The sequence below is a fragment of the Notolepis coatsorum genome (assembly GCF_963971535.1).
Source record: "Notolepis coatsorum genome assembly, chromosome: 11".
NCBI lineage: Eukaryota > Metazoa > Chordata > Actinopteri > Aulopiformes > Paralepididae > Notolepis > Notolepis coatsorum.
The window spans coordinates 80266527-80280725 of record NC_140175.1 but is presented as its reverse complement, the minus strand read 5'-3'; the positions used below and the strand labels follow the sequence as shown (position 1 = coordinate 80280725).

General features: G+C 42.1%; 1 protein-coding gene across 1 annotated transcript in view; it reads left to right on the top strand.

Moving 5' to 3' along the window:
* ndor1 (NADPH dependent diflavin oxidoreductase 1) overlaps window positions 1–13263 on the top strand; it is a 42970-nt gene extending 29707 nt beyond the window's left edge. Inside the window, exons 11-15 of the mRNA XM_084324225.1 lie at window positions 4773–4887; window positions 6531–6677; window positions 7625–7743; window positions 9004–9098; window positions 10339–13263. Coding sequence (XP_084180351.1) covers window positions 4773–4887; window positions 6531–6677; window positions 7625–7743; window positions 9004–9098; window positions 10339–10483 — 621 coding nt within the window. The 3' untranslated portion in view covers window positions 10484–13263. The remainder of the gene's footprint in view (window positions 1–4772; window positions 4888–6530; window positions 6678–7624; window positions 7744–9003; window positions 9099–10338) is intronic.
* Window positions 13264–14199: the final 936 nt, after the last annotated feature.

Genomic DNA, 14199 nt, shown 5'->3' with positions numbered 1-14199 from the left:
GATCCTCCGCCTCCGTGGCCCCCGTGATGAGGATATCATCCAGATATACCGCTATGTGCGGGATACCCTGTAACAGCGTGTCCATTGTTCTTTGAAAAATGGCGGGGCTGGATGCCACTCCAAACACAAAACTATTGTATTTGAATAAGCCCTTGTGAGTGTTGATGGTGACATACTCTTTTGAGTCTTTGTCAAGTTGCAGTTGCTGGTAAGCATGGCTCATGTCTAGCTTTGTGAAAAGCTTCCCCCCTGACAAGGTTGCAAACAGGTCATCCACTCTTGGTAGTGGATACTCCTCCAGCTTAGAGACCTGATTTACCATCACCTTGTAGTCTCCACATATGCGTGCTGTATTATCCTCTTTCAGGATTGGGACAATGGGAGGCGCCCACCTTGAGAACTGGACGGGTTCAATGATGCCTTGCTTCTGCAAACGTTCCAGCTCCTCCTCCACTTTGACCTTCATGGCATACGGCACCGACCTAGGCTTGAAAAACCTTGGGGCGGCCTCAGGGTCAACATGGAGTTTCACAGTTACCCCCTTCAGTGTGCCCAGCTTGTCCCTGAAAACATCACTGTAACGATGCAGGATGTCCGCTGTCGTGTCTGTCGTGTGCACATATTTAACGTTATGCCAGTTTACCTTAATTTTCCTTAGCCAATCACGGCCCAAAATACTTGGCTTAGCTATAACCAGCCTGGCCTTTGCCTTCTGATTCCCTGCTAAAATGTCCACATATAGCACTCCTATATGAGGTATGGGCTGACCTGTGTATGTCCTGAACCTGAGCTTTGATGGGCTGATGGGTGGTAGGTTAGACCCCCATGTCTTCCTGTAGGTCTCCTCACTGATGACCGATGCAGTAGCCCCTGAGTCGATCTCAAACTTTACATCCTTTACATTACATAATAGGGTTCAGGTGGCTCCTCATCTATTCCCACCCCGAACATGTTGTATGCACACCAGGGGCGGATTTAGGATTGTAGGAGATCCGGGGCTTAGCCCAGATCGATTTTTTTTACTTCGACACCACAACCTTTAACTTATACCACCACCTTAAAGCGGACAAAAGAACACTTAAATTCACACCCTTTAATTAATGAAGCAAACTATAATCATTTATAATAATAATAATAATAATAATAATAATAATAATAATAATAATAATAATAATAATAATAATAATAATAATAATAATAATAATAATAATAATAATAATAATACACTGTTTGTATAGCACCTTTCATACAAGAATTGCAGCTCAAAGTGCTTCACAGCAGTACAAAAAGACAGGCATAAAATGAGCACAACATTGGCAGATCAAGAGCAATGCATAAAGTGAAGACATAAAGCATAAAATAGATAGCAGTATAATAGACAAAGTCAAGGTAAGACATAGAACATTAAATCACATCGTTTTTCATATTAGGATCTAAGATCTAGGGTTAACTCGCCGAATGTTGAGCGCCAGGACCCCCGAAAACCAGGGTATAGTCGGGTTTTCATCGTTGTTTCTTTTATTCGATATTTCCATTCATAAAGACATGCCAGCAGCCTGTGTTATCACTGGGGATGGGTCTGAGATCTCAAAACTCCAATACCGCCGCCTAACAACTTGCGGCCGCTATTGCACTCCATTTGAAACGATGTGGCTTTGTGTCTGTCATTTTGGAAATGACACCAGACCACCCTGAAACTACACTCATATTCACAACGGTATAAAACGGAAATGTATGGATGGAAAAATTATCTGTTTTTTGCATCTTGACCGGAAGAAACTCAATGACAATCGACTATATTATTAGATCCATGGCTATAATATATAATATAGCTTTAGGCCTGCAAACACAGCCACGTATCCCCATGTTAAAAGGCGCTGGCCTTTCAACAGTAACAGTAAACAGCGCCATCTGGCGCTGAAAGTTAATATGCATCTTTGTTTACGGTTTGATTATCACTGATACAAAGTAAAATAGTGCAGTGCAATAAAATAGTTAGTAAAATAGAATAAAATAATGCAATAGTGCATTGCAATAAAATAGTTATCGTATTTTTTCGGGACGCCGGTAAGGACTGCATTACAGTAGTCGAGTCGGCTTGAGATAAAGGCATGGATCTGGTTTTCAGCGTCCTTTTGATTGATAAATGGCCGTACTTTAGCTATGTTTCTAAGGTGGAAGAATTATGTTTTTGTCAACTTGTTGATTGTGATTTAAAGCTTAGGTCTGAGTCTACCATAACACCAAGACTTAACTCACTCAAATACAGTTAGCAGCTGGATAGACTACAGATGAAAATTAGCTTCTGCTAAATCTGGTGCAAACATATTTTCATGTAACAATGATTAATTGTCCAAAAAAATTAAATAAAAATAAAAATAAGAAAACATTCAGGGCTTGAGCCCAAGTAGCCACCCCCTAGCCCCGCCCCTGATGCACACGCTGCTTCCTCATCTGTTTCTTCCAGGTGGTGTGTGGAGGCTTGAGCCTGTCGCTGCTTTCCCTGCCAAGGCTTGCCCCTGCCCATTTAATTACAATTATGGCAGACAGCCTCTTTGAATCTGCAGTCATTTGCATAATGCGACGACCCCCCACACCTAAAACATTCCACCCCTTTTTTAAAGGGGACATGCATTGCTATTCCTAGCACTATTTGGGAAACTTTACACAATTCCTGTGAGTCTATTGAACACACCTGTAAGCTTTTATAAAAAAAAAATTCATTGTTTTATATTTCTAATCAAGTACTCAAAAGCCACATTTTTCTCCCTTTGGATTTCAGGCTGTGTTGGCCTGGCTCCGCCTATAAGCACTTTGAGTGACAGTCATCCACACAGTCTGCGACTGGCACAGAGAGAGATAGAGAGAGACTGAGGGGGATACTAATTAATTTCACCGCGGGGGGGCATAATCCCACGGGACAATGCATTGGTAACTTGTTTCAAATGACAATATATACCCCTGTGATTATTATTGTACGGATCGTAATACGGGCATGCGCGTGGGAGCATGCACAAAGATATTACAGTGATATGCTGGTGCTCGACTCCGAGGGAGATAGAGAGAGAGGGAGAGAGAGAGAGGGGGACACAGAGGCACAGAGTACTGTGTAAAACGCTGCGTGTGTGTGTGAGAGAGAAGACGGGTCCCTCTCTCTCTCTCTCCTCATCTCTCCCTCTCTATCTCTCCCTCTCTCTCACTCGTCCGCTCCCTGCTCGCAGTCAAAACCCCATTTGAGGAAGTGTCGGGTTACACTATGCGCTCTCTGCCTCGCTCTGTTTGAGGAAGTGAAGATATTTCCACTCGCTCTGCTGTCGCTGTCAACCATAGAGGGGGCGTTAGTTATGCAAATCAGTGCTATATTCACGTCAGCAAAACTGTCAAATCAGAACAGCTTAGTTGAGTGAGGGAGGATCTCGTGAACTCGAGACTAGACTGATGAGTCAATATGATAATTAACGACACAGACCACATTGATATAATCCCCAATTGCTAGGAAAACATGCTTAACACTGGAAAAGGCAATTTATAATGCATGTCCCCTTTAAACATTTAATTTTTACCAGTCTCTTTATAGGTATGATCCCTTCTGACTTGGTGCACTGTCGCTGTCTGTGACAACCCATTCCCCCTTTGTATGTCCCTAGCATTGCTTGCAGCCATCTCCATACCTTGGGAAATCTCCAGCGCTTTTTTAAAAGTCAGTGTTAGGGCTTCCCCAAGCAGGCGGCGCTGTATGGGGTCATTGTTAATGCTGCAAACTAATCTGTCACGGAGCATGTCGTCCAACACTGCCCCGAATTCACAATGTTCCGACAGTTGGCGTAGCTCAGCTACAAAGTTGGCTACAGACTGACCTTGCTTCCTGAACAGACTGTGGAATTTGAAACGTTGCACTATCACAGAGGGTCTTGGGTTGTGGTGGTTCCCAACGAGCTTGACCAGGTCTTCATATGGAATTTCCCCCGGTTTCAGTGGTGTGGCTAAATTCCTTATTAGCTTATAAGTCTTTGCCCCACACACACTCAGGAGAATAGAGCGCTTTTTCGCCTCTTCATTAATTCCATTCGCATTGAAAAAGTGTCCCAACCTTTCCTCGTACTTTGTCCAGTCTTCATTCGCTTCCACAAACTCGTTGATAGTCCCAAACGTTGCCATCTGAGCGCGAGGCTCCTCTTCTTCTTCCGATGCTCTCCCGTCCCTGTGCGATGCCCCTTCAGTACCACTGCCGGCATCGCTCATACGTTAGCTGTCCAGCTAGCTAGCTTTAGCCTAGCTCACGCTAACAAACAAACAAAAAAAAACGGGATGACACGTCGAAAATCCAGTTTATCCTCGTCGCCAAAATATGTGGTAACCTCTATAAATAATAAAGCCACACGACACGCTTGTGATCCCTTTGGTTTTGTAGTTTACTGGAAACGGGAGTATGGAAGGTTATACAATAAACAGGTGCGTCTTACACTCAGCACACGTTACTCATACAGGTAAGAACTCGGGTACCGGATATGGAAATACCTATATCTGTAGTCCTTGAAATAATATCCCTTAACCGATAACTCCCTCTAGTGGGAAAACATAGACATTGCATCTCAATATTAATCCTAGGTATATAATGCTGACATTATAACAAACATGTTACACAGATTCAAGGAAATCATAGAAAAGATACAGTACATAATATATAACCTTTAACATGATCTCTCTCCATGCAGGCGCACCCCAATAGGATTCATACTATAGAACCTTTAACATGATCTCTCTCCATGCAGGCGCACCCCAATAGGATTCAGATCCTGGTAGCCGTGGTGAGCTACAAAACCAAAATGCAGAAACCACGCAGAGGCCTGTGTTCCTCCTGGCTGGCCTCCCTGGACCCCACACAAGGTCTGCTCCGACCCAGTACCCAGTGTGGGCTGTTACTAGCAATGCTTGATCGGTATCAGCTACAGATGGTCCTGACAGTATAGATCCATATACTGTAGATCAATTTATGCCTCAATTAGTCCAGCAAACAGTGCTTGCAGGCTACTCTGCATGGTAGAATGAGTCTAGTGTCCGTCATGGGGGCCGGACTAATCTCTTGAACTGGCCAGGCTTGAGAAAGGTACGACAGAGACTATAAAGCTGGTTACACAATGATAATGAAGCTTTATAGAAATACATATGATCACCCAGACATTATTTGACACTTATGCATACATTGAAAATGTGTGAAAATATCTTGGTTGGGTTGGTTTTATTGCTTTTCGATTGATCATAATGATGCATGTAGTATGCAGCTGTTTGGGCTACTTTGCTTCAGAAATCAGTGAATGGAGTTTAACAAACAATTTATTCAAACGTGTGTTCAAACTAAGCATTATCTCCAGATTTGACAGTTTGTAAATTACAATAATCACACAATCACTTTTCTCCTCCAAACTTGTTTCAGAGTTTCGGACACATTTTATTTCCCTTTTTTATAACCAGAATACCATAATCATGTCGCAAATCATTTGAACGTCTGTAAGTCATAAAACATACTATACACAGGAAATGGAATACCTTTATCACAAAAAAAAAGTATGCTAATAATATGTGGGTTTTATATGAAAGATTTTATTGGACTATTTAAACATAACTCACAGAAGACAATCCACATTATGCACCACGATCCACTAGGGGTGGGAATCACCAGAGGTGGGAAATACTAGAGTCACAATATTGTGCAATATTGTGATATATTGCGATTTATTACCCTTTTTAAACTGCAAATTATGTCCCCAATGGAAAACTTTGTTAACATCTGCTATAAAAATATATATGTATCATCTGTTTCATCTAATAAGATAACGTTTTCAGTCTGTTCACCTCATTCCAAAATGTGATTGTCAAGTAAACGTTTTTTCAACCGTGGAAATAGGTAACATCTCCTCGACAAGCTTCTCCAGATCTTCTCCACTCACGGGTGGTGTTTGCCCTGATCTTAGATCCACTTTCTGTTGTTTTGCCGGAGTACATCCTTCACGTTTTTTATGTGTCAAGTTTCACATTGTAGGGCTGCCATGCCAGATGCTTCATCAAATTAGATGTTGTAATTCTTCGCTGTTGCAAACCTTTTGCTCCCCCCTCATAGTTTACAATGGACAGCTGTTGAATGCCTGCTGGTCCGCTCGCACACATCATCTACCGAGGACCTTGTATAAACGTAATCTAATGTTATAGGAAGACAAACAAAAACACATTGCATTCTGGCAACGATGTAATGCAGCATTACTTGGATTTGTAACTGTAATATAATTACTATTTTGGAAATTGTAAAGCCTTACTTTACTTGTTACTATGAAAGTAATACAATGACAGTAACGCGTTACTGCCCAACACAGTACATTATGTATAGATTGTCTTCTGTGAGTTCTGTTTATTTAAGACCAATAAAAACCCTCCATACTTTTAGACCTGGTGACCCTTTGATCGAGAGCAATCGTGACGATGATCATGTTGCTTGTTTTTTGTATTGTTTTGTATGGGGCTGTGCCATATCATAGGGGACGTGTACGTGCCGCTGTGGGTGAAGAAGGGAAGTCTGAAGTTCCCAAAGGACCAGGACACCCCTGTGATAATGGTTGGACCCGGGACGGGAGTGGCGCCATTCAGGTCGGCCTTGCAGGAGAGAATAGCCCAGGGCAAAACCGGTGAGAACTCTTACCTCTCTCAATCTCTCTCTCTCTCTTCTGTCTATCTCTCTTTCACTCTTCATCTCTCTTTCACTCTTCATCTCTCTCTTTATTTCTTTCTGTATCTCTCACTCTCTCTCTATGGATCAGCTTATGCTGACTAGACGATTAGCCAAGGACAGGCATCGCACACTAAACAATAGAACTGAAATGATCTTGCAGATCTAATGTAACACCGGTCAAACCCCTGTTATCGCACACAGCGTTTCCTAGGTTGAAGGACATCTCCCGGGGACAGCGGCACTTGCAGGCTTTGCTCGCTCATGTCATGCGCAGGTGTAGGCGTCTCTGTGGGTGCTTATTCTAATTTCTTATTGTCAACATAGCCTACGAAAAGACCAAATCCAACATTCATCTGATTAAGAGTCTGGTCTATCCTGCCAAATCATAGAACTCCATTGTTGTCCAACACCCGTTAAAACAAGTCACAGAGCCGTTACTGTTTGGTTTGGTCAGTGTAATTGAGATGAACACTAGCGTCTTAGTTTTCCCCCCCAACTACTTTATGAAGTGACAGCGATCACCTCAGGAGTAGCTCCCGGGTTCAGCCAGACTCAAGGCGATCGCTGTCACTTCATACATATAACTTAACTTTATTACGAATGCAGAAAAGAACGAGAGCATAATGCAAAAGGCTGATATTTTCCCAGTTGTTCTTGGCTGCGGGCCCCGCAGTGTGGGGTCTGGTATACAACATAGCAGGTTTGGCTCTAAATGCATAGGTAATACTCCATATCCCTGTCTATACCCTCGGCCACGCCAGAGATTTGCCCTCCTATTGTCAGGAATAGACCAATCAGGGGCTAAATCGGTCTGGTAATCCTGTAGTGTGTCCCCATTATAAATGAACTCTACATGGTTACAACATGCTGTAAATAGCCTTCCTCTCTCTCTGACATCATCAGCCAACATGCTCTTCTTCGGCTGTCGCTCTGAGTTCAAGGACTTCTACTGCCAGTCAGAATGGGAGGAGATGGTCAGCGCGGGACATCTGGCCCTCTTCACTGCCTTCTCCAGAGACCAGGTCCACACACACACACGCACTCACACACGCACGCACGCACACAGATTCAGCTACACTGAAAGCTGAGATACCTTTAGATTCAGCTACACTGAAAGCTGAGTGAGACACCTTTAGATTCAGCTACACTGAAAGCTGAGATACCTTTAGATTCAGCTACACTGAAAGCTGAGATACCTTTAGATTCAGCTACACTGAAAGCTGAGATACCTTTAGATTCAGCTACACTGAAAGCTGAGATACCTTTAGATTCATTTACACTGAAAGCTGAGTGAGACACCTTTAGATTCAGCTACACTGAAAGCTGAGATACCTTTAGATTCAGCTACACTGAAAGCTGAGATACCTTTAGATTCAGTTACACTGAAAGCTGAGTGAGACACCTTTAGATTCAGCTACACTGAAAGCTGAGATACCTTTAGATTCAGCTACACTGAAAGCTGAGATACCTTTAGATTCAGCTACACTGAAAGCTGAGTGAGACACCTCGGGCGTCACAACGGATTTCATGTTGTATTCAGCGTTTGAATGACACTAGATCGAAGGGGGTCATGTATGAAAGTTTATGCTGATATATTGATTAAATTATCTACAGTATTCAAATTTGTTGATGAAAATGATTGTTGTTATTGACTAATACATTCTGTAGTTAAAGGTGCAATATACCGTTTTGGGGGAGGGGGATTTCTTTTTACATTTGCATTTGTACAATTATGGTAAAAAAGATATTTACTATACATGTAATCCCTAGAATTATTATATTTTATGTCAACATAAATCTAAACAAAATCATTTGGAGGCATTGTGAAACAAACTGGATGTTTGTAAACAAAATTGCGGGCCCTGCCATTGTATACAACCGCAGTGAAACGGCAACTTTAAAAAAATATATATATTAAATAAAAATATTAGAGGTTCAACATGTTCTTCTCTGCCACAACGTCTGACACACACACACACACACACACACACACACACACACACACACACACACACACACACACGCACGCACGCGCGCGCGCGCACACACACACACACACACACACACACACACACACACACACACACACAGTCTTCTCAGACAAGCTTAGAAACACAATAGTACATGTTTTTTTCTCATTTTGTAAGACATTTTCACTGAGAAACACCAACAGCTCAATTGATGACCAATGTGTGTGTGTGTGTGTGTGTGTGTGTGTGTGTGTGTGTGTGTGTGTGTGTGTGTGTGTGTGTGTGTGTGTGTGTGTGTGTGTGTTTCTTCAGGAAGACAAGGTCTATGTGCAGCACCGTGTGAAGGAGCAGGCTGAACTTCTGTGGGACTTGATTGCCAATAAAAATGCCTGCTTTTACATTGCAGGGTGAGTCCATCAGGTTTGATACTGAAGTAGAAAGGTTTACTGGGGAGTTATAGAAATCACAATATGGACTAGTGCAAGAGTCCAAATCACAGAAAAATGTGTGTCAAAACACTGTTATAAATGAAGTATTGTGGTGTGGGCCAGTCACAATGAATTTCAATATTAAAATTAGAAGAAAAAAAAAAGTTGAATTCCAAACTTCAGTCTAATAATATTAAGAACTGAAAATGCATCACTGGTTCTGATTCAGGAATATATGTGCCTGTAATACAAGCCAAATAAATGGGTGTTACAAAGCACAGCCCAATGCCTAATGATAGTTTTCAATTGGTACTACCCATAATAGCAAATACAACACACAATGAACTTGTAAGCATTGCCTTGATGTAGTAATAATATGTCAATTATATTGTTAATATTGACATTTTATTTGAATTTGCCTCAGTTCAGCCTATTCATATTCAAATGGTGTTCTTAGGGACAATTTACATCACTATTGTGGTGCAGCAGAATTGCTCCAGACTACAAATCATATTCAAATGTCAGAAAACATCTTTTTTTGGTACAGACTAATCATCCTTTTAATACTTCAATCAGAGAAATTAAAACAAAGACACAAAAATACAATTCACTCCAATACTCTGAATCATATCACAACTGCAATATGTCAAAAGGCTACTCTACTCCCTCCCATTTGAAATATAGGTTATTGTTTATAATCATTATGCATCACCCTTACATTGTACTGTAAGTCATGAATGGGTCGAGCGACAACCTCATGGTTAGAATCCGATGGTGCGTGAAGTGGTTTAACAGAATACACCATCAGAGTTAAAACAAGAGGCAGAATACACCATCAGAATCAAAACAACAGGCAGAATACACTGTCAGAGTCAAAACAGGCAGAATACACTATCAGAGTCAAAACAACAGGCGAATACACTATCGGAATTACAGACTCAGATCATCATAGTTTTGGTGTTTTGAAATGTATGGGAGTGAATTAGTAATCAGCTCAGTAAAATACATGCATAACAATCTAAGAAAATAACGCGAGTCAAGGAGGATCAGTTATGCAAAGGATTTCCTCTCATTATTTTCATAACCGTGATGCTAGAGGAGTTATATTTGAATGACATTCGAAGCTCTAACATCAATGTGTCAGTGTGGTTCTCCTGGTTTCCCCACACTAGCCTTGTCTCGGTGTCTCTAACGTACCCCGCTTCGTCTCTCCACCCAGCAACGCCAAAGAGATGCCGGCCAGCGTTTGTGACGCGCTGAAGGAGGCCTTTCGGAGCCAAGGGGGCGTGTCTTCAGAAGAGGCTGACCGTATGCTGGTTGCCATGGAGACGACGGGTCGATTCCAGAGCGAGACGTGGTCCTGAGTGATCACACACGACCTCTGCCGAATGCCAGACACTTTAACAGCAGCTTTGGGACCGATATATCCCTAACGTTGTTTTGGATAGAGGACATTTGCCACTTGGCCATACTGTGTGATCGCCGATCGGGATGTCCTAGGTTTGAATCTGTCCAGAAACCTTTGTTGCATGTGACCCCCCTTCTCCACCAGATCCACCTGGTCTCACTATCCTATCGAATAAGCCAGAAATAACCTAAATATATATATATTTACTATTTTCAGTTCTGTGCGGCTCAGCGTTCCTGTGGAACATGTGTAAGAAAACGGCTTATTATCACCTGTAACCTACCGTACTGTATGGTTTCTCTTTCTTGGGCAAATACCGCCCCCTATCGTCTCCCGGATATGGGTATTGCACCCATTGGATTGGAGTCAATGAAAATGCATGAGAAAAAAAACTCCAGATTCCACATTTTACTTCTGAGCCATGTAACCTGAGACTATTGCATTCATTGAGGCAACCAAAAGCAGCGTGTATTATCTGTTTCGAGGTCTAACGTTGGATCAATAAACGCGATCGATATTTGGAATGGCGATCAGGAATTGGATTAATCTTTTTGCAGAACATCTGGTAAGGACTTTATTTTACCAGTCTTGGGGTAATCAGATGTTCTTTCATATTATTTCACAACATGTCTCATATGTGTGTATGTGTGCGTGCGTAACGTTAGCGCCAGGCAGGGCATAGATAATCGATTTTTCAGCCCGCTTCTCTAGCATGCATAAGCACACATATACTATCGATAATCTAGCGTTTATTTGAAAACGATAAATAGGCCAAAAAATGACAACGTGTTTTGTGTATTCCAGTAAATTGCTATTTTCATGGATTTTTCTGGAATCACTAGAAATTTCCAAAACTATACTCGTATTCAAAACGGTATAAAACGGAAATGTACTGATGAAAAAATTATCCGTTTCGTACATGTTGACTGCAAGCAAGTCATTGATAAGTGACGGTTGTATTAGACACATAATTTAAGATATAGTTTATGCGTTCGCAAATATCCCTGTCCTCTCATTCACTAAAGCGCTGGCACTCAAGCGATAAATAGCGCACCCCCTGCTGGCAACCAATGTGTTAAGACAGTAGGAAGGCTGAGAGGGAGACATAGGAGAGAAAGTTCTTTATTAAGACAGTAGGAAGGCTGAGAGGAAGACACAGGAGAGAAGGTTCTTTATTAAGACAGTAGGAAGGCTGAGAGGGAGACACAGGAGAGAAGGTTCTTTATTAAGACAGTAGGAAGGCTGAGAGGAAGACACAGGAGAGAAGGTTCTGGCGGGATTCAATCATATGTCGGATGTGGTTCCAGAGGCAGGGGCGGCTCTACCACTACATTATCTCAACACAACCTACCGTATGTTTGAGTGCAATTGGGAGATGACACCCATTGGTTGGAAAACAAAGATGAAGGCCTACAGTACATATTGTCTCCCCTTAACAACCATGGATGGAATCCTACCTGGGACCATAGTTTTCTATATGGACATGCTCTGAGCATGCCTGAATAATGGTTTAAAAAAAGGCTATTTGACTGAACAAGATAAGTGACTTATTGTAAACTGCCAAATCCTAATGGAAACTATTCATTGTGCACTTAGTAGAAATAGGCCTTAGGTTATGTATATGCCACTGGATTTGGATTTGAAATAAATAACATGTACAGTATACAATCATAAGATGAGGTGCAATACCAGGTGCGGCTGGGTAGCGCAGCGGACTAAGCGCTCGCCTACCACAGATACTCTGGTTTCGAATCCAGCTGTCAGCGGTACCTCCGGCTTGGTCAGTCGTCGGGTGGGAAGCAGGTGGGGTATGTATCCTGGTCGTTGTAAACAGCGACTCCTACTGGTCGGTCAGGGCACCTGTTCAGCAGGGAAAGGATCTGGGGGAGGTAGTGTGATCCTCCCACGCGTTACACTCCCCCAGTGAGAGTCCTCGCTGTCAGGTGAAAAGAAGCGGCTGGCTGACTCCACATGTATCGGAGGAGACATGTGATAGTCTTCAACCCTCCCTAGGCCGGCAAGTGGGGGAAAAATGCGCTCAACGACCCGGAAGGGAATTGGCATAACGACTAAATTGGGATGGGAGAAAAATACGGAAAAAAATTATCAAAAAAGATGAGGTGCAATACCCATAAAAACATAAAATTTACTTAATTCTATTAATTGGCCCTAAATCTTAGAACTAGTGTGGCCTTCAACAGTCAACACTTAAAGGTAGAATCTGTAATGCCGTCAAATAGCGACCTCTAGGCAAAGGAGCCCTGCTTGGTACTGCACTTTGTTTATGTTTTTTTTGTTTAGGTCTGATGTGTGGGTTGGACTTGAATAGGGTGAGGGGTTGCTACTGCTGGCACTGCCAAGAGGTCGCTGTTTGACAAGCATCACAGATTCTACCTTTAATGGACCAATGAAGTTGCAGTGTGTATGAAGTTATGCTCATGTTGGTGTAGCCGGTCCAACGCTGAACCTGCCACTATTTCGACCATGCCTTGAGTGGGAGTCGAGCCCCGGGCGTCCGCACCGGGGCCAGCAACACAAACCGCTGCGCCAAGAAAGGAATTCCTCCCTAAGCGCTCAGTTTGGATGCCTCTGGGGAGTGAGTTTTACTTCCATGTACCGTAGTCACACTATCGCGGTACATATCCGTTACATTGGGGTTGAGTTCAATTATGTGAATGCATGAAAAATAAACCATGTTGATGCGAATGATCCACTAATCAACAACAAACATTACCATGTAAATACATATTTTATTTTAATCAAATTAAAAACTTTATTATTATACTTTTTTATTATGATTATTATGTTCAACTGTATCAATTCATTGTTACAAAATAAATAACATGTCACAGGCTTTATTTTCGCTAGCTAGAACTATCACTTGGGGTTTAATCAGGAAATATTTTTTTGCTCAAGACACATTGACACGCTACTGGGAGGAGCCAGAATCAAACTGGGAACCTTCTGATTACCAGACAACCGCTCTACCTCCTGAGCCACTATCACCCCATTATGATTATGAGAAACCTGGTTAAAATGCTTGGCTTACTCTTATATTCAATGGGTTAGTGTCGCACAGAAACATGTTTCTACGTGTACTGGTGACTCCCCCCCCCCTCTGTGCAAACTAAGCCTTGCAGTCATGTGTCATAAAGAAAACATGGCGGAAAGCCTTAACACTTTCGCGGCCACTGGGATGAGTCTAATTAATCTCAAGAGGACCGGTAAATGTAAACAGACGTGGGGCTGTTTGTAGAGCTAAATCTATACTTTATAGTATTGCTATCTGTCCATTCTCATTGTGAATTGAGACCATAAACCGTCCCTTCAAAATGGCTTAAAGAAAAAAATATTTCATCAATACGTTCTCATTTTATAGCGCCGTGAATATAAGCATTATACCGGATTTGGTCTAGTATATTTCCTGGAAGCCGAGATAATGGGCTAATAGCTAATAACGTTAAATCCAATGGCATTTCGGTTATAGATACGCTCCAGTTAAAACTCAAACTGCATATGATCGGCATGTTTTGCAGAACATCTGGTAAGGACTTTATTTTACCAGTCTTGGGGTAATCAGATGTTCTTTCATATTATTTCACAACGTGTCTCATATGTGTGCATGAAAGGGGGGGGCAGGGGACGTCGTTTCTGATTATTGATTACCAATAA